Below are 21,091 nucleotides of genomic sequence, written 5' to 3'. Positions count from 1 at the left end.
TGAGCGTGTGTGTGTGTGAATAAGATTGTATCGATGTTTCCCAATACTGGGCTGCGGCTGGAAGGGCATCTGCTCCATAAAACATATGCTGAAATAAATGGCGGTTCTTTCCGCTGTGGAAGCCTCTGAAATAGAGACTCAGCCGAAGGAAAATTAATGAATGATGAATTAATTATTATCACTTTTATTGAAAATAATAAAAGAATACTATCCGTGTTCTACCAGAACCAGAATGTTAATTATGTAATCCCGCAAAATGACCCAATATTTTGTATAACATAGTAATAAACAATAAAATAAAAACACACAGCTGAATGTTCTTCCACAAATGATTTTAATCAGTTTGGACTGATATTGCAATTGCACAGCATATTTCTGTTATTTCATTTTCACAGTTTGTATTTGCCTCACTGGGCATTTCTTCATATGGCACCATACTTATGCAATTACTGTATATATACATAGCTTATATGTCATTTGACTGAACCTGACCACTTCCCTTTAATGTAAATAATTTTTTTTCCTTTTATGCAATTTACTGTAAATGGATGTGCTTTTCCACCTACAAATAACTGTCCTTTTTGAACATAAGCAAATGTATCAAGGGACAGAAGAATATCCAGACGCTAGATTGTCATTTGTTAAGTTTGAATACAGATTTTGAATACAGACTCTTTAATACTCCTCACATCTTGCCATACATAAACACACACTTTTACAGGAACGTCTGTCCCACATTATTCACTATGGTCTAATGGGCAAAATGGCTTGGCAAGTACTGAGACGGACAGACATAAGCAGGTCGTCTGGAAACAGCAATTACTAACAAACAACGTTGACAACACAAGACACAAAATCAACATCCAATTAGTATCCTCCAAACCCAGTTTCATAGATAAACACAGCAAATCATATATTTTGAAGGCCAACGTTATTTTCAAGCAACTCATATCAGCTGGTCTTTATCATCATGCAAGCTCTTTTGTCAACAAAGCAAGCAAATGGAGGCTGTGTTTCCTCCTGGATGCAGTTCCAGTACAGTAAATGCAGAGTCCTGAGCTCTAGGGTCAAGAAAATGATCACAGGGAACAAGGGTGTTGATCATTGCCACCCAATAGTTAGTTAGTCATTGCACATTGCCTTCCAAACAGTCATGAAACCTCATGTAGTCTTCTGTGGCTGGATGAAGGTGGATTTTGGGCCGGTAATTTCCCAAAACACCAGCAAGAGACAACATTAAGTATGTTACAAGGTATAAATAGAGAGAGAAAAAACAAAGCTCATAGACTCTCATCCCTCTCAGGCTATCAGTTTTCCAGTGTGAAATAAAGCAGATATGTATTTAAACATAAAATCACTCTTGCTTTCTTTCTTTTTTCTCTTCTCCATTTTGTTCTTTTCTTCTTCTCGTCGATCCTCTCTACATCACGTTTTCAAAGAGCTGCATGGATCTCATCATATTTTCATCCTGGTGAAAAGAAAATAGATTTTTTTTCTAGATGTAGTTCTGCAGTTTGTCCACACTGAGGCAGTGCAATCTTTTCAGTGAATCAAGCTCTTTATTACTGCGTGTAATCAGTGCTTTACGTGGCTTTTTGTGTTTCGGATGTTCAGATAAAAGTAAGCAGACTTAAAAAATGGTTTCAAAGATAAAACTGTTATCATCTCACTGTTAACTGTGAAAAATGACAATTCTGCCACCATTTATTCATTATCCACTTGTTCCAGAACTGAGTTTCTTTCTTCTGTTGAACACAAAGGAAAAAGCAGCCATTGATTTCCATAGTATTTTTTGTTCCTAAACTGTGGATGTCAATAGCTACTTTTCCAACGTTATTTAGAACAGAGATGCCCAAACTAGGGCCCGCAGGCCAATTAAGGTCAGCCCATAGTAACCTTTAATTTGGCCCACCATCCTATCTGAGTAGAGCATGAGAATGATGGGAAGGGTTGCAGCGAATGCCTTTAACAGAGATCGTAATTTCTAAATTAACATAAACTTTTTGCTTTGTCTCATTCCTGGGCTATAAAAAAGCAAACTGAAATTAAATGTTTCAATTACATGTTTGTAAATGAATATGATTTTTTAAAAAATACAAAAAATACTGTCACTCAATGTATAGAGGGCTGTGCAGAAGACGTCTGCGAGCAAATCAAGGCAAAAACAGGAGCAGCTTGACTAGTGTAACCCCATTCTGTTATAAATGAGATTGTTTTTAAATAACTGTATTAGTTCATTATGAAAATTAAAAGATATAACTGCATTACGTAATATAAAGCAAGGTTTTCTAGTTATTTTTATAGTTTAAATAAATTAGTTAATAACCCATGGCAAATTTAATGGAATAGAGTTTGGTGTATTTACATTCGGCCCACCACACTCAATCAAGTTTTGTTTTTGGCCCTTCATAAGAAAAGGTTTGGGCATCCCTGCTTTAGAACATCTTTTAGGAATGTAGGAAACATGCAAAATATTTGGACTTTTAGAAAACATTAGTTGCGTAAACATAAGACCAGGGGTTCCTAAACTCGGTCCTGGAGGGCCGGTGTCCTGCAAAGTTTAGCTCCAACTTACCTCAACACACCTGCCAGGACATTGCTAGCAAGCCTACTAAGAGCTTGATTAGCTAACCCAGGTGTGTCTGATTGGGGTTTGATCTAAACTATGCAGGACAGCAGCCCTCCAGGACAGAGTTTAGGCACCCCTGCATAAGACTAATGAAATTGCATGTAATGTGACGGTACCTCTTGACAGGCAAGGACAAACTCCTCCAATGTTACAACCCCATCTTTGTTTTTGTCCATTTTCTGTGAAAAGGGGGAAAATGTATTTAGCTTGCTGTGACAGTTTGTGGTATACAAATCATACACAAAATTTAGCATATATTTCCACAAAAATAAGCCACAAAAACATTTTCTACACTGATATTTGCAAAAACAATTTTTAATAATTAAGCATCAGCAATAATTGAAAATAACTGAGCAGTACTTCAAAGTTACTAGAATGATTTCTGAAATATGTGGCGCTCAAGACTAGAAGACTAATGGTGCCGTGAAATACATTTTTAATAATTTAATGGCAGTTCATTCTGCCGTGGTGACTGCTGATAATGAAGGGAATAAGCCGAAGGAAAAATGAAAAATCTCTTAGAATTCCGGTTACATTGTTTTAATCAACTAAATTGAGTGAAAGCAGTTTTCAAAAGCACAAAAACGCATATTTAAAAAATCACAGTGTTTCCAAATTTTTATGTAACCTCCAAGAATGACTGAATAATTAATGAACTAATGGCTGACCTCAAAGAAGGCATCCACATGCGCCTTTGGTACGTCCCCTTTTAAAGCTGGATATGTGTATTTCCCCATCATGTCGTAGATCGCTCTCACTATCTCTGTCATTTCCTGAAAGGTACATGAAGATTGAATTCGTTACTGAATCAAGTAATGATAATTACGCTGCCCTTTAAATATGACATACCTCCTTATTGATAAATCCATCTTTGTTGATGTCATAGAGATGAAATGTCCATTCCAGCTTATCTCTGACTGTCCCCCGCAATAGAGTGGATAGTCCCATCACAAAGTCCTGAGAGAGTGAGAAAATCATTTCTCTGCGCGATGTCATTAGAATATATATTTCAATTCTGCTCTCATATAGTCTTCATACCTCAAATTTTATTGATCCATTATTTCTGGTGTCGAACGCATTGAAGAGATAATGTGCATATGTGCTGGCATCTGTTACAGCAGTGGCGACAGATGAAAACATTAGACATTTTCATTCTCTGAAATCGTATGTAATATTTAAAAGGTATAATTCACCACAAAATGGAAATTCTGTCATCATTTATTCACCCTCATGTAATTTCAAACCCATAAGACTTTCGTTCATCCTAGTAGCTACAAATGAACATAATCGTAATGAAATCTCTCCACTGTAAGTCTGTTTACCCAAAAAGAGATCAATATGAATCTATTGACCTTTTGACCTATTGACATTTTCTGCAATTAAATACTCTAAATGATAAAATCCTTATTTGCATTTTGGAAGACACACTACTTATTTAAAATGAGCTGAAACAACACCATTCTTCAGGTTTTTTTGGACAACTTAATAGTTTTATGTTCAAGCCACTTATATTTGTGAAACCTATTAAGTTAAAGAGCCCCTATTATGCATTATAAATGGTCATATTTCGGTTTTTGGGAGTTTCCAACAACAGGCTGATATGCATGCAAGGTATGCAAGATATGCATTTATTTTTACCTAATTATCACAACGACGCCAATATGATTTGTTCAGCTACTCATTTGTTCTCAAACCCCTCCTTTGCATGAAGCTAATCTGCTAATCTGATTGGTCCTAAATTGGTCCTAGATTAGCTAATCTGCTAATCTGAATGCCCACCAGGGTTATGAAGTAGAACAGAGTATGTGAGAGCCCAATGCAGGAATGCAATAAAGCAATGGTTCCAACTGCAACGACAAATGGCAGAGGATCGCGAGTTCAGAAACGCATTTAAAAGAAGAAGCTTGCGTCGCGTTTTCAACATGGTTTTGGATGCAATATGTGAATAGCGCCATACAGATTAAACCTGAGAGATACAAGCACTGATCTATAATAGATAAGTGATTACAAGCCGCATGGAGCAATTACAAGTTACAACACACAATTAAAAAACATATTTTGCAAAATACACAAAACTAGGCAACAATTTAAATTATTTTGATGCGGAGGAAGAAGAAACTGCTTCATATGAACTGCAACAGTTACTGACAAAGTCCCTGTAAAAGTCTGACAAAGTCCCAGACATAATAGTCTCTGTTGCTCCTTTCTTTAATAGCTAACAGCCGGCGAGTCCCATGTTGCAGCGTAGGTTATTGTATCATAAATCAGAAAAATGACAGGAACAAACACAGCACTAGGTTGGCTAAACTGTGGTATTGTTGTGAAAATGAACTTTAACCCTTTATTCACCCTTTATCTCCATCTGTCAGTGATCGTCATCTTCGCATCATGATCAGTCCTGTGATCCCAGCGCTCTGCTAGTGTCTGAAGGGAAAGGTGCGTTCATGTTTTACCGGATCCAGCACTTCATATTTGGTGATGTACCGCATTGATGTCGATACGTTCAGACAAAAGATCCAAGCCCAACACTATTAATTTCCTTGACTTTGAATCAACTCTTTCCTTAAAGAATCAATAGTTTTAAACACAGTACACTGTCAGATTTAAATGTCAGCTGGATGTTTCCATTCACTTAGTGCTGTGTTACAAAATGCATGGAATGCCATTTTCAAAAACTCATAGGGGCTCTTTAACTTAATTCCTTCATGTTCAAATCGTTGTGTGGAACCCAGAATTTCTATAGTGCATGTGAGTTTATAAACTTAAACACAAATGAATATTTAGTCTGTTTTAATCCATTGCATAATGAAATGCCAGAGTAATTGGTGGTTCATTCCACTGTGGCAAACCCTGAAACATCAAGAACTGTGCTGAATGATAGTGAGTGAGTTAAATCGAATTTTTTTAATAATATCTTTATGAATGTTTTAAAAACACATTGAAGTGAGAGACAGAAATGTTTCAGGTTTGATTAAAATATTTCCATTTGTCTACTGAAGATGAAGACATTTCATATAGAAATGGAGCAAATTTGGGGTGGGAAAGGGATGACAGAATTTTCATTTTGGCGTGAACTAAAGATTTGGTTGGTAAATACCTCCATGTGGAAAAAATTGTGCATAAATGTGTTTAAAAGTCTCTTCATTCACCACTCCACTTGGACACTCCTGTGGGGGAAAACAAAACAGGTCATAAAATTGATTTGAGACTCATTCCTGGACATTTCAAACCAGTAGTATATAAATATGTGAAACAGTTTAAGAGACCACTTGATACATGTCATTTTGGATGGATTCTTTTAGGTGTTTGAGTAAATTTGTAATATTTATTTTACTAGTGTCCAAATTTCAAGTTTAATTATTGTTATAATTATTTATTTTAATTTTATTATTTTATTTTATTTATTATTGTTTAATAATTATTTTCAGAAAATGACAGAATAAGAAATGTTTTATTCAGAATACGAAATGTTTTATTCAACCACGGATTTCTTAAATTTAAAACATTGGTATTTTGTTAAAAAATAACACAAACGTGCCTGAAAACTTTAACACTTTTTATTATTTTTATGCTAAAAAAAACTTTAAATTTAAAAATAGAAATGTGATAATGTAAATAAAATACGAGTATAAAGTAAATGAAAAGCAGTAAACACAACAAAAAAATCTTTTACTCAAACATAAACACACAAAATTAAACGTTTTTATGCATTTAATTGAAATTTGCATGGGACACATGTTATGTAACATCTATAAATAAAACAATATAGAGCAGAAAAAAAGTCTTAAAAAGGTTGAGAAGCGTAGTTGTTTTAATAAAGCCTTTTAAAACACCACAAACATGAGCTGCTGTGTGGGTGTGCTGTTGAGCCTGACTGTTTATGTGAGTCTAATACAGCGTGTGAATGTTGGTATTGTGAAATATGACTATAGCTGACTGTTGCTTGAGGCTAGCACACAGTGATTAGTGACAGGCTGGATAATGCAAAGAGGAACAATAAGAGTTTACAGAGTTTTAAAGACAGATGAGACACGGGCAAACAGAACCACAGGGACAGTATATGCAGATGAGATGCGATGATTCATAAGAGAAGATATCGAGGCATAAGGATATATTACATAAACAGTATAAGCTTCTCATCAGATTCCAAAATGTGTCAGAAGAAATTTGTGTAAAGTAAATGTGCCGATGTGGGAGTGATGGGAATGAGAAATACAGAGCGGCGTACATTTTTGAAACCTCTGTATAGAACTTGTAGCTCTTGTTTGGAGAAGTTTGTCTGCGCCTCGAGCTGTTCGAGACCCTCCGGTCGATGGCAGACCATTGTCATCTCTAATTCATCATCTATTTTATCTAGAGAGAAAAAAGAGAAGGAGACATGTCAGTTTCATGCTGATAAATGGACACTGTTTGCTTAGAGGTTGCTCTTTTATAGAGCAAGATGTAAGAACTTTATTACAGATGTCATTCCTTAAATTTTGAGGCAAAATACAAAGGAGACAAAAAAAGACAGTGTTGACTAGAGGACCACAAAATGAATGTGGATTGCGTTAGATAGAAGAATTAAATGTGAAATGACTGGCCTTGTAAGGAAAAATCAGATTGTAGTTTCAAGAGTTCACACTTAGCTATATTGCTTGATACAATTAGCAGATTTGGCATGCTGTCCTGGGAGAGAACACTGAGCTTGGAGATACTTGAGCCCAGGGCTCTCGCCTGTTCATGTAGCATGACAGGGGGCCAGAGATCAGTTAGGTCTTGAGAGCTCCCCCAGGTAAAGGAGGAAAGAGGGATATAGGGTGGATGGAGGGATTCTTCAAAACGAAGACAAGGAAGGTAGGATGAATGGGTTCATTTATTGGTGTCTAGAATTTATCTGATTGGTCTAGGAATGATATCTGATTGGACTCTGCAATGATCAGTGATGCGAGACCAGCTGCGATCAATGATATCACGTGCTCCTCTCGAAATTAGTTTAGAAAACTTTATTTGGTGATGTGATGAGCAAAAATTTAACCATGAACTAGAAAATCTGTTTCAAGCATAAGAGATCTTGAAAACAAAAAGAAAAAAATTTCAAAGACAATGAAATTTCACAGTTCTCAATACCAAAGCAGAATGGGTCAACGAACTAAACTAACAAAATTATGGAAAATAATAATATAAATAATTAATAAAAAATATATTAAGATAAATAATATAATAGAATAAAAATATTTAAGATTTATTTCTTATAAATTCCCAGTACTTGGTTGCGGCTGGTAACAAATGCCAAAATAGTTGGTGGTTCATTCCGCAGTGTGTGTTTTTTTTTCTTTGTCTTTTGTTGTTTGATTTATGGTTGTCCTTTTTAAATTTTCCTTCTGATCATTTTATGTTTATTTATTATATAGCAAACCAGTTTATTTGTATAATCACAAAGCACCACATTTTGACACACTTTTGCCCTGGATTTGTGTAATTGGGTCCAGCTTGCTTTTAAAAACATGAATGAATGGATAACACTTCAAAGAATGAAGCATGTTCCATGCTGCACAAGTCATGTTATGATTTCAGTGATTTCTGTTCGAAACTGAACCTTGCGAAGAAAGAAATGCAGATTGCTTGGAAATGGAGTGAGATGTGATGCAATCACAGCAATCATTTTATCTCAATTCAATTTTTTTTTTATAATTGGAGGCCAAAATTGAATTGAATTTCAATGAATTGCCCAGCTCTAACTCAACCTTTTTCAACTTATTTCTCAACCTTTTTTCCCTCAAGCAAAAAACAAAAAATAACTTCATTTGAAGATTATCGGGCCCTTGGACAACAGAAAAAAATCATAATGTGTTTGTAATTACAAAAAGGTGCAAGATTTTAACAAACTGAACAGGTGGCATAAGATGCATATGAGTATAAATTAAGATATTAGCTTAATATTTCACTTCACCAGAAATTATTCTTGTTCAGGAAATTTTAGTTCAGTTTGGCCTGACTTCAAATGTTTCACAGATTTGTAACTTTTGGCAGTTTAAAATACTCTAAACATGACAATAATAGATCATTTTCAGCAGCATTTTCAATCAGTTAAGTGTCGTTGTTTACATTATGTGCCTCCAGAATGTCCAACTGATGACCTGTCATGAACACACACTATATCTTTGGTCTAGGAGTCTATAGTAATTAGGTGTGTTTAATAAATAAGATTAAGACAGTGTATATTGGTGTGCCTATATTTTATGAATCTTTGTGGGATTTAAGTATGCATAACATTGCTTCATCTTAATGCATTTAGAGAGATTATAGAGACTTCATTGCATTTTTGCTGGTGATTAAGAGCATGCTGTTTCTCTTCACAAAAACAGTAACTGTGCTCAAGGCGAACCCACTATGCACCTTGACTTCAAAGACTTACACTTTGGTAGGAAAGAAACTCGGATGACTCATGTGTTTCAAGAGATTCACACATGCACAGGCTCATACACACTCGGCCCCCTGCAGGCCCTGCTGTTGCTGCTGCTGTGTCAGCTGAGGAGAAGTGATTGGTTGTGGGGAGAGAGGCAGATGGGGTGATGGGGGAAATCAGTAGAACGAATGAATATGGCTGTGGGTTGCTTGGGGGAAGACCTTCATCTTTCACAGTACGCTGGAGAGTCATTGGACCCCTTCATAAATGCCCATACCCTTTATAAATCCTCACTCTGGTTTTCATGCACACATACCTTAACCTCAAAGTCACAGAGATGTGCATGTATAACCTCAAAAACATGTGGTGAAGTATTTGAATGTATGGAATGTTAAAACACTCTCTTGGTTTGTTAAATTGATTATTTAATGTACAAAGGAAATTGAAAAAAAAAGCTATTTGTAGACTGATTTCCCTGAGGAGTCTGAACGTTGTGTAAGTTTGATCAATTTCAACGTGTCAGCTTTGTCTCAACCAATGGTGTTGATTAAAACGATGAAGATCTTTGGTCTCTTGATCAATTAATCATTGTTTTAAAGCCACAGTCAACCTAAGTATTGTTGGTCATGTCCATCCCTTCATGACCACAGTGTGATGGTTACTTCCAGCCGAATAAAAGGCTGTCACAAAGCTTAAATCAGCTGAGAAAGGTTTCTTAAACCTGATAATGAGTTCAATGAACTCAAATGGCCTCCACACCAGTGTTAATTTTGACGGCAAATTTTGATTTAGTCTTAGTCTTAGTCTTTTATCTAAAGTTCCATTTTAATTTGAGTAATATTTTAGTCATTTTAGTTTTAGTTTATTTTTAGTGGACTAAGTCTGTATTCGATAAGATTTTAGTCGACTAAATCTACTAATATCTAGATTTAATTGACTGAAATATATTTGGTTTTAATTAAATGTAATTTTAAATATTGTAAACATTTATTATACAAAATATTCTAACTTAAAATTAAATAAAACATTCTTATTAAAACATTAAATATAGCCTTTCCTGTAAGGATTCTGCCATTTCGGTCTTGTTTTGGTGGAAGAGTCCTGACATTTATCCTCTCTTGTCTTGTATGTTGTGCTTGGCTCGAGTTTTCTTGGGTCGAGCATCTTCTGTTCTTGTCTTCGTGTATTGTATGAGCGCTGTCTTGGCTGTGATTGGGCCATGCTCGGGATGCATGCTCTCATCGTGGTGTTTGTGTTTGTTCTGTCTTCAGCATGCCATTTCATTCTCAGCGTCTCAGTCTAGTCTGTTTCGGTTGGCGATGGGATGAAACATGCATGTGTGAGTGATTTTATTTACTGTGTACTCATGTCTTGCATTCTGTCTACTGTGGATTAGTTACTTTTCAAATGTACGTGTGTGCGTCACCATCACACACATCACAAGATTAATTCTGATTGGATAGTTACCAAAATACATCCCTCAATCACATTCCGTCTCATTTTCATTAGTCAACAAAAATATAATTTTATTATAGTTGCTGTCGCCTTTATCATCATTTAATTTTTATTTAGTATTCGTTGGTAGAAATTTGTTTGTCACGAAAATTATGACAAAACTTTTTTGAAATGAAATTAAATGAAATGAAATGAACACTGCTCCACAGTAACTAGATCTCTACATGTAGAGCACATCTGGAATGTTATTGAATGGGAAATTCATGTAATGGATATGCAGCTGACAACTCTGTCAATAAGGATCAAAATCTCAGAAAAATATTTCCAGCACCTGGTTGAATCTATACCATGAAAAATAAAGGTAGCTGATATAACAAGGTGTGCAAAACGGTATTAGCAAAGTATCAATTCTAGAGTGGTTGTTGAGAGCAAGAAGTGTGTGCTTGATTATACCCAGGACTGGACTAAATTATGCAATTGAGTTGGTCCAGCCAGTTCTCTTTTTAATTGAACTCTCTAAACCATTTTGAATTAAATTATGACAATCTATTACCTCAATTTCCCCCTTGTACTCAACATATGGCCACATCAGCTCTGTGATTTATAGCACAGCCAGTAATACACTGCCCAGTCACTAATGCATTTTATTCATTACTTTCTGAGCATTTCTGAACCCATAAACGCACCAACACAGTCACGTGAGAAGATTAAAAATGATCTCATTTCCATTTCAAGCTAGTTTGGGCTATTCATGGCCAACAAATGAACCAATTTCATGATGGTTAATGCATTTTGTACTGCTGAAAACCTATTTAGAGCAGTATGAATTTCTAGGAATTGCTGAGAAGTCAATATGCTTTTCATCAGCTAAATTTTAACAGCTTGATCGTTTTTGAAATTGGTTTTCAATGATTTTTAAGTATTCTGATAAAAGTATTTCTGAAGGATCATGCGACGCTGGTGAAATGATGTTAAAAATTCAGCCATCACAGGAATGGATTACATTTTAAACTGCATTAAAATGTTTCAGGGGTGTCTAATTGTGTTCCTGGAGGCCCACTGTTCTGCAGATTTTAGTTTCTAGTGAGCATGAAGACCTTGATTAGCTGGTTCTGCTGTGTTTAATTAGGGTATGAGTGAAACTCTGCAGGATAGTGGCCCTTGAGGTTGAACATCCTGCTTCCTGGTGAGCATAATAAAAATATATTTGAAAAATAATTTTACATGATTCTTTCACTCATTTTAGGAAGGTAACTGCCAATACTCATTAGTTACTTTCATTGTATTCAAAACAGCAGCTTTAGGATTCTTAAAAGCATCTCTTGTGTTCCACAGTAAAAGAAAATCACTGACGTGTGGTTTTGGAAGAACACAACATAACTCATTTTGGAACTCACAGCACAGGTGAGTTAATGGCTTTTTTATATAGCATGTTTACTTTGTTTCAAATCTGGAATTAAAACAGCTACAATGTTGCATTTTCTTGGTTCAGTTCTCCTTTGCAAAGCTATATTCCGGACCAGACATGCACAAAATCAACACAGGCTCATTGGAAATACGTACTTCAGCCTACATTTTTTGTGAATCTGCAAAAAATTTACTTCAGCATAAGTTTGACATCAGTTTTTAGGTAAAATGAAGCTACGGGGAGTATGACAGGATTAAGTTTTGTTCTACACTAATGATAGTTACAGGGACATATTATTGATGAATAAAGGATTTTTCAAGTGCAGTTTTTTGTGATACAGAGGGCTTGGATTCAAGTCCAATGAAGCAAAGTTCATTAAAAGAGATAAAATAATGTAAAACCATGTACTTTTCTGTTACGTTTGCGTTTGAATGTAGTTCAGCAGGTGATATGTAAATTAAGCCCCACTTTCTCATGGACACGTACATGAAGGCTGTATATCTGAAACATACAACAAAACGTATCCTAACCAAACCATTTCATATGCGCAAAAATGTAGATAGCGCCCTCTAGTGGATTTGTCATCTGAAAAGGGTAACGATATTTGGACCAAAGTATTTTACTTTTTGCAAAAAAAATGTAAGCCGAGGCATGTATTCCAATGAGCCCGTGTTGCCCAAAATTGGTACATGCAAGTAGACTTCCTCTTATTGGCCGCATGTCAGAATGCATATGTAACGTGGATTTTGTAATATTACTTTGTCATCAAGACCAAGAGACAAGCTTTTGTCTATATTTTTATGCATTTTGGATCGTTGTTCTAAAATATTTTCTTCTGAACAAATTTCAGTTAGGCACATCATCTTTGCTCCTTGCTAGCCCACAAATAAAATTTGAGATGCATTAGGCCAGGGGTGTCCAAACTCGGTCCTGGAGGGCCGGTGTCCTGCAGATTTTAGCTCCAACTTGCCTCAACACTCCTGCACAGATGTTTCTAGAAAGCCTAGTAAGTGCTTGATTAGCTATCCCAGGTGTGTCTGATTGGGGTTGGAACTAAACTTTGCAGGACACCGGCCCTCCAGGACCGAGCTTGGACATGCCTGCATTAGGCAAACAAACACTTCTACTACATTATAACTGATAACATATTGTGATGAAATCTGGTTTAGTCTGCCGGCTTGCACTACTTTTATACTACAAGGTTTTTCAAGTGCACAAGAACACCTTTAAAAAGTGATAATTTAACCAAAACTGAAAATTCTGTCATAATTTAATTACCCTTCATTTGTTCTACTCCGGGTTGACTTTTTTTGTTGAACACAAAAGAAGATATTTTGAAGAAAGCTGGAAACAGGTAACCATTCCTTTCTATACACTCTAAGAAATGCTAGGTTATTTAAACCCAAATTGGGTAAAATATGGACTTACCCAAACATTGGATTAAATTTGGTCCTTTTAAAGAGCCTCTTTTATGGGTTTTTTAAAATGACCTTCCATGCAGTGTGTAACACAGCACTAAGTGAATGAAAACATCCAGCTGAGGTTTAAATCTGAAAGTGCACCGTGTTTAATTAATTAATTAACTATTGATTCTTTAACAAAATAGTCAACTCTTAGAGTCATGTAAATGAATCGTGTTGGGTTCGGATCTTTTGCCTGAACACATCGATGTCGATACAGTACATCACCAAATATGCAGTGGTGGATCTGGTAAAACATGAACGCACCTTTCCCTTCAGACACTAGCGGATCGCAGGGGATCACAGAACTGATCAGGATGCGAAGATGACGATAACTGACAGATGGAGATTTGGCTGTGGGTTAAAGTTCATTTTCACAACAATACCACAGTATAGCCAACCTAGTGCTGTGTTTGTTCCTGTTATTTTTCTTGCTTGTAATCACTTATTTTTTATAGATCAGTGGTTGAACTGTATCTCTCATGTTAATTCTTTATGGGGCTATTCATATTTTGCATCCAAAACCATGTTGAAAATGCGACGCATGCTTCATCCTTTAGCAATTTAAATACGTTTCTGAACTCGCACTTCTCTGCCGTTTATCGTTGCTATGGCCACCATTAGCTGTTCCCACACATGCGGTCAATTTTCGAAATAATTTAACTTTTGCCACTGTGTGGATTAAGCTAAATGTGTGAGTAATATGCTGGTGTTTAACGGTATTGCTTTAATGCATTCCTGCATTGGGCTCCCACATACTCTCTGCTGCTTCATAGCGATGTTGGGCGTTTCTCTTTGTCTCGCGCTGAACCAAGTTGGCCAATCACAACAGACTGGGTCATCGGACCAATCACAGCAGATTAGTGTCACACAAAGGAGGGGTTTGGGATCAAATGAATCGCTGGACAAATCATATTGGAGTCGTTGGGATAATTAGGTAAAAATAAATGCATATTAAAAGACAATGAAAGTGTTTTTGACCTTGCATGCAAATCAGCCTGTTGTTGGAGACCCCCAAAACCAAAATATGACCTTTTTATAATGTAAAATAGGGCTCTTTAATTTAATTAAGAAAATCCACCCAGCAGGTGGTTTAGTCTGTATTACATCTAGAATTGGGTTGAAATAACCCAGCATTTTTAAAGTGTACTGTTCGTTTTTCCTTCTTTGAATGTCAATGGTTACAGGTTTACATTTTTATTAAAAATATTTCCTTTTGTGTTTCAGAATAAAGAAACTCATAAAGATTTAAAACTATCCCTTTCAGGCAATTTTGGACTCTTTGTATCTTTGTTTAGTTGCCAAGATAAGGTTGATAAAGCATTCCGATACAACAAGCTAGATTTAAAAGCACCCTCAGAAGGAACTAGAGCTTTGTAAACATCATTGTAGTGTCATCTGAAAACAAATTTCCTTTCACAGAGAATGACAGATCCCTCAGCCTTCCTCTTTTCCTGTTTTCTTCAGTGTTAATCTCTCTATTCCGTCTCCTTGGAAAGACAAGCTATTTTAACTAGCCTGACAAGATGCATTTGCAATGGGAACACTGTGAACATAAACTTGAATCTGAACTGAACTATTCTGCTTCGCTATGTGTCTTGAAAACTCCTCGGTCTGTCTGATATGTGTGATAAGAAGGTATATATTCACCTTAAGGCAATGGCTCTATTCTGCATGTACAAGAGCTCAACGGGGCAGCCCTTCATTTCATCACTCTTAATTATCATCTCTCTTCTTTTAGCACATGCAAACTGATGTGAGAGTGAAAAGAGAAGGTGAGAGAAAACTAATGGGAACACACGGAAGAAAGTATCATCTAATTCACGGTGGGATAAAATCTAAGAAAAATAGATTTACCATGCACTGATCCTCATATTGACTGCTTGATTTTATTGCCTGGACCGTTCATTATTACGAATTCAAAATACTGTTGTTTATTTTAACTTAGCAGCATTATGATATATTTTATATCAATTATTATATTTATTACAATTTATTGTCTACACAATCAGTGTATAATAATTATTTTATTTTATTTTATTTTATTTAATTTTATTAGGATAAAGGTGTTTTCCTTTATATTCATTACAACATTTATTGTCTACACAATCAGTGTATAATAATATATTTTATTTTATTTTATTTTATTTTATTTTATTTTATTAGGATAAAGGTGTTTTCCTTTATATTCATTACATAATTTATTGTCTACACAATCAGTTCTTTAATGCATTTTTTTATTGAATTTATTTTGTTTTGTTTATTTTATTATATGCTACAAAATTATGCCAATTAATGAATTGGAAACTGAGACAAACATTACTCAAAAAAGTGCTGAAAATATGTGTTTTAGTATGGAAAACGGAGAGATTACTAAAACCATAGAATAAGCTAAAGACGTCAGCACATGAAAAAAATGTAAATAAGGGAAACTGAGCACAGCATGGTACTGAAAAGTTCTCTCCATGCATCTATTTCTCTCTCACTCCCTCCCTTTAATGCTTAAAATGGTCACAAAGTCCTTGAAAACAGCGGCAGTAGGAACACACTAAAATAAACTTTAAAGTCACATCCTCCCTTCAAGCTGCTATTAGTCCCATTAAAGTGCTTCCTCTTGAAGAGATGGAGGAGAGTTAAAAACAACAACAGCACAAGCCTTCTCGTCTTCCAGTTAAAATATCTGTTCATTATTGATTTTATTACGTCAGAGATTAAATATTTAACCTTTGAACACATTAGGAAAATCACTGCAGATTATAATGGATTTGCAGTTTGCAATGTTGCTTTCGGACATCACATTGGAAAATCACATTGTTGCAGTCTAACTCTAATTAAGTTGAGCTAATTTGATGTTGTTGTGAAGTGTTGTCTAATTTTATGATAATAACACATTTGTAAACATGTTCTCATTTTAAAAAGAGAGCAGAGTTCACACTACTGCTATAATGGTAATGGTGCAGAGGAACATTAACCTTGAAATCACTTTCAGCATATCAGGATCCATCCTGCTGTAAACACTTTAAACAGTACAGGTGCAGTAAATAATTTATGAAAAATGCTTTTGAAAAGTAAATTGAAACCACAAGATGAACATAAATACATTAACTCTTAAATTTTATGTAGTGTTTATGGATCCAACCTGAAAAGCTAAGTGTTAATGATTTAAAAATGCAAGAAATCACAGAAAACAGGGAACTTTTTTGTGTTGCCAGATCACACTTTAAATAAATCAGCAAATAAAAATAATCCTGTCATAAAACTAAACCCAAACAAATATTGTGACCTGTTCCTGCCTACATTATTAACATAATGGAATGTATTGTTTGTGCCCAAAGATGTTTAAGCATTGCTAACAAATAGTGGACCTGGCAACACTTAAAGAACCAAAAAACATTGATTTAATTGGTGACTGGTATGTGGTCACTTGTTGTGCAGGCTAATCATTTATCAACTTGCAGAAAAGCTTTTTAGGAGAGGTGAGAAAATAGATTTGTTTGTAATAGAAACACAAACATGATTTAATGTTAAAAATGATTTACATTTTCGATGTAACATCACAGTGCAATGCAGGCTCTGTGCGCATGAATATTTCAACAGGCTTTAAAGTATTTAACACGTAAAAAGTAAAAAGTGTCCTAAGGTGCAGTTCTGCAACAAAGTGTGTGTGTGTGTGTGTGTGTGTATATATGTATGTATATATGTATGTATATATATATATATATATATATATATATATATATATATATATATATATATATATATATATATATATATATATATGTATATGTATATGTATGTATATGTATGTATATATGTATGTATATATATATATATATATATATATATATATATATATATATATATATATATATATATATATATATATACACACACATATACTCATATACATATATTTGTATACATATACATTTTTCCCCCAATTTCTGTTTAACGGCCTAATAATTCTGACTTCAACTGTATATATATATATATATATATATATATATATATATATATATATATATATATATATATATATATATATAATAATAGGGGTGTCAAAATTTATTGTTTCTTCTGTGCACCACGATGCAGACGCGAACAATTAGGTATCGGTTCAGTAATAATCATAACCGGTTATTGTGTGTACTGACGACATTTATCTCATATGCGCTATGTCTCCGTAGCTTACTATGGCAAGGGAGGCAAGCGCAAGTGTTTACAACGCTCCAACTACAAAAAATACAAAAACTGTGCACAATTTAATGCATGTGTGTTTGCTGCAAAGTCTTTTTGCTGGACAGGCTAATAATTTTGACCTTAATATGGTTTTAAAAAAATTAAAGCTGCTTTTATTCTTGCCAAAATAAAACAAATAAGACTTTCTTATTAAAATATTATCAGACATACTGTGAAAATTTCCTTGCTCTGTTAAACATCATTTGGGAAATATTTAAAAAAGAAAGGAGAATCAAAGGGGGGCTAATAATTCTGACTTCAAGTGTGTGTGTGTGTGTCTGTGTGTCTGAGTGTCTGTGTGTCTGTGTGTCTGTATGTCTGCGTGTGTGTGTGTGTGTGTGTGTGTGTGTGTGTGTGTGTGTGTATATAAACCAGTAATTTTGATTGCAGAGTGCTGCTGTTTCTTTAAATTTCTAATTAAGGGTCAATAATAAGCATTTTAATGAGCCAATTATAAACAAGTCGGTTTAAAAATTTACAGTCAAATTTACTGACAACATTTTCCATATAGGTCAAGAATAAAAGAGAAATAAATTGCACTTCAGTGGAGCTACATACTGTATAAGAAGGCAGTCATTAGAAGCCAGCCCTTGTCATCAAGCTCTGCAATATATCTCTCTAACAGGTAATTAGTCTGAGCAGTCCACCCACTTTCTTCCACAGGGAACACTAGAACACAGTAATCTGACAGATCTATAGGGTGAGATGTCAAGAGTAAAGTGTCAAACAGCAAGCAAATGGTTAACCAGCGGGTATGAATATTCATGAGCAGCTGCTGTAAAGGCAGTGCAAATCACTTGTTACTGCAGCTCTAAACTCTCCTCTTATTGTAACTGGGGCAGATAGAGATGAGAATCCAAGCAAAGGATCGGTCAAATGTCTTGGATCACTGATTTCTGAATACAGAGATGGTTTGCTTGGAGCCTGATGTCTCAATGCATTTGTCATACGGTAAACTGTTGGCTGGAGCAAAGGCAACAGAAGACCATCTGCCAGATGGCAGCAGTTTATTATGTCATTTAATTTTGCATTAGACCATTCTGAGAGATTGCTGAGGAATAATTCAGCCAGAAAAAAAGGAACATTCTGTTTATGCACATCATTTGCTCGGCTTTATTTTGCCAATTCACCAGTCATGTTCATTTAAAACACAAGAGGTGTGCAGAATTCAGAATTAAGCATTACTGTGAATTTTAATTTAAAAAAATATTATTGTGAGTTATTGAAATTACAATCTAAAGGAACTTAAATCAGAATGACTTTACTATATAAATATACAAATCATTCATTTTCTTTTCGGCTTAGTCCCTTTCATTAATCCAGGGTCGCCACAGCAGAATGAACCGACAACTTATCCAGCACGTTTTACGCAGCGGATGCCCTTCAAGCTGCAAATATATACAAATCTATAATGATATTTATTTTACAATCTTGTCTTTAAAAAAACTATTTAAAAAAATGACTGAATGTGAATTTGAACTGATGACATTCAAAGAAAGTTACATTTGAATGGGAATAAATGGAATTTACTGAATTATTATTCTGTGACAGCTAATGGTTTTCAGAGGATTCTATTTAATACTATTTTATGGATATGAAGAGTTCAGATGCAAAAACCTGTCATCTGAATTTGAAACATAACTCATTAACCTCTATGTTTATGTCCAGTTATTTCATTTTAAAGGCAATGAAAATAACCTATCCATTGCCATAAAAGTGAAATTACTAAACTGACACACAAGAGCCTGAGAAAAATGCTCATTTTAGAAGAAAATGACAGGTGGCACTTAGAGGTTTTTTTGCATCTGAACTCTTCAATTGTATTTGAAGTGTGTCGGAAATTATGTATATGTATTGGTTATGCTTGTCTTGTTCCTAAATGCTTTCAAATATCAAACATTTTAAACTCATACAAAGATACACTTTGAATATATTTTTAAATAAATTCTATCTATAGAACCATCGTGTAATGTATGCCTTTGGTCATCAAAGATTTGGATTTTTCCCTAAAAATTTCAATTATTTTGTGTTGGCATTTTTAATAAGAATTGAACTATTTTCCAATTCTTTACAGCATTATATTTTTAAGAGGTTTATTTATGGTGCACGAAACAGTGCAGCTTGGACATTACACAAAATACCTTTTTTTTTGTTGTCTTTCTGCATTGATGTAACATTCAAAACCAAATACTGGCTCAAAAGGAAAATACATTTGTTAATTACACAGCTTCTGTGCTCAATCATTTACTCTGCTATGCAGTTGACCTCTAATTTAGCGTATAATTTAGTACAGTAAATGAGCAGTGCGGTGTATCAGTAATTTATTTATTCAGATTTACCCATGTTTAACCTTAGGATGTGAACTGATCGAGAATAGTTTTAGTGTTGCAAGGTATTCTTGTATATAGTAGTTCTTGTATGTAATACTGTCCTTGCCATCATGTCGATCATAACATCCCATCATCTGCTGTACCAAGCATTAGAAAGCTGTCTCCATGACAACTACACCATGGCGCATGTGAACAGGAAGAGGGTTGATATGTGAGCAGAGTGTTAAAACACCCGCTCACGTACAGAGACGCCACACACACATACACAGAATCGATGATGTTTATCTGTGAGGGACTGTGAGGTTAAACCATCATTTGTAAACAGCAGACAATGATGCGTTGCATGCGTTTCCCTCATTCCATCCTCACTCACCTCTTTAGTTCAACACGGTCTGTCCAGAAATCCCACAAATAGACCACTCTTTCTGGTTTTTCGCACACTCTTTCAGAGTTGGCCATTGATTTAGTGCTGTTACTGATACTTCACAAATACTCCCTGCGCTTTAGTCTTTCCCCATCAACAATCCATCATTATTTAAGTCAGTAAAAGTCAGAAAAGCTGTCACTGGTTCACATACCTCTGGACGGCTGTCTTTGTCTCGTCTGCATAGTCAATGTGCCCACTACTGCTCCCATGTTGTCAGCGCAGAGCCACGCGTTTCAAACTAACAAGCTTTGAGTTCGCCAGTCTGTCTTTCTTTTGTTGAAGCTTGTTTTCCTCTCCACTCCTCTCTCAGTTGTCAGTGAATGAAGGAGACAAGCTGGAATTTTCTTGCTAAGAGCATATGGTTGCTTCCCTCATGCCCCTCCCACTAATTTCACTCCCTCTCTCACTCTCTCTCTACATTTCTCTCTTTTTTGCTGTCTCTCTTGCTGTTTCTGCTGGGTCCCGTTTGCTATTCGGTGTCAGGAACTGTTGCTGTGCTGGCGGAACAGCGTGGTGGGAAACAGTAGGAAGAGTGCGATGATGAAATGTTGCTATAATACACACACACAGACACGGATGCACACACACACTCACACTCTGAGAGAGCAAGCAGGATCTTTCCCTTATGGAATTGCAATTTTTCACACAAGCTGAATGTGGCAAGATGGATGAGGATTTTTGTTTAAAACTGGAGCTCTTTTATGCGAATGCTTTTAGTGTTCTATTATGGTTGGGATTTTTATTGATCTCTATTG

General features: G+C 35.2%; 1 protein-coding gene across 3 annotated transcripts in view; it reads right to left on the bottom strand.

Annotated features, from left to right (window-relative positions):
* Nucleotides 1–325: 325 nt before the first annotated feature.
* The window catches only part of kcnip1b (Kv channel interacting protein 1 b), a 62,314-nt gene continuing 41,548 nt past the window's right edge, over nucleotides 326–21,091 (bottom strand). For 2 of the 3 annotated variants that reach the window (XM_056467328.1, XM_056467330.1), the window contains exons 2-8: nucleotides 6,858–6,982; nucleotides 5,727–5,796; nucleotides 3,668–3,738; nucleotides 3,479–3,586; nucleotides 3,298–3,402; nucleotides 2,746–2,808; nucleotides 326–1,468 (exon numbers count right to left, since the gene is read on the bottom strand). In XM_056467328.1, coding sequence (XP_056323303.1) covers nucleotides 1,421–1,468; nucleotides 2,746–2,808; nucleotides 3,298–3,402; nucleotides 3,479–3,586; nucleotides 3,668–3,738; nucleotides 5,727–5,796; nucleotides 6,858–6,982 — 590 coding nt within the window. In that variant the 3' untranslated portion in view covers nucleotides 326–1,420. Of the gene's footprint in view, nucleotides 1,469–2,745; nucleotides 2,809–3,297; nucleotides 3,403–3,478; nucleotides 3,587–3,667; nucleotides 3,739–5,726; nucleotides 5,797–6,857; nucleotides 6,983–20,487; nucleotides 20,812–21,091 lie in introns of those variants that run through there. The other variant, XM_056467329.1, reaches the window with a different exon arrangement.

This window comes from Danio aesculapii, chromosome 10 (genome assembly GCF_903798145.1).
Source record: "Danio aesculapii chromosome 10, fDanAes4.1, whole genome shotgun sequence".
In the NCBI taxonomy this organism is placed as follows: domain Eukaryota; kingdom Metazoa; phylum Chordata; class Actinopteri; order Cypriniformes; family Danionidae; genus Danio; species Danio aesculapii.
The sequence above is the reverse complement of the archived record's forward strand: the minus strand, read 5'-3'. Positions and strand labels throughout refer to the sequence as shown.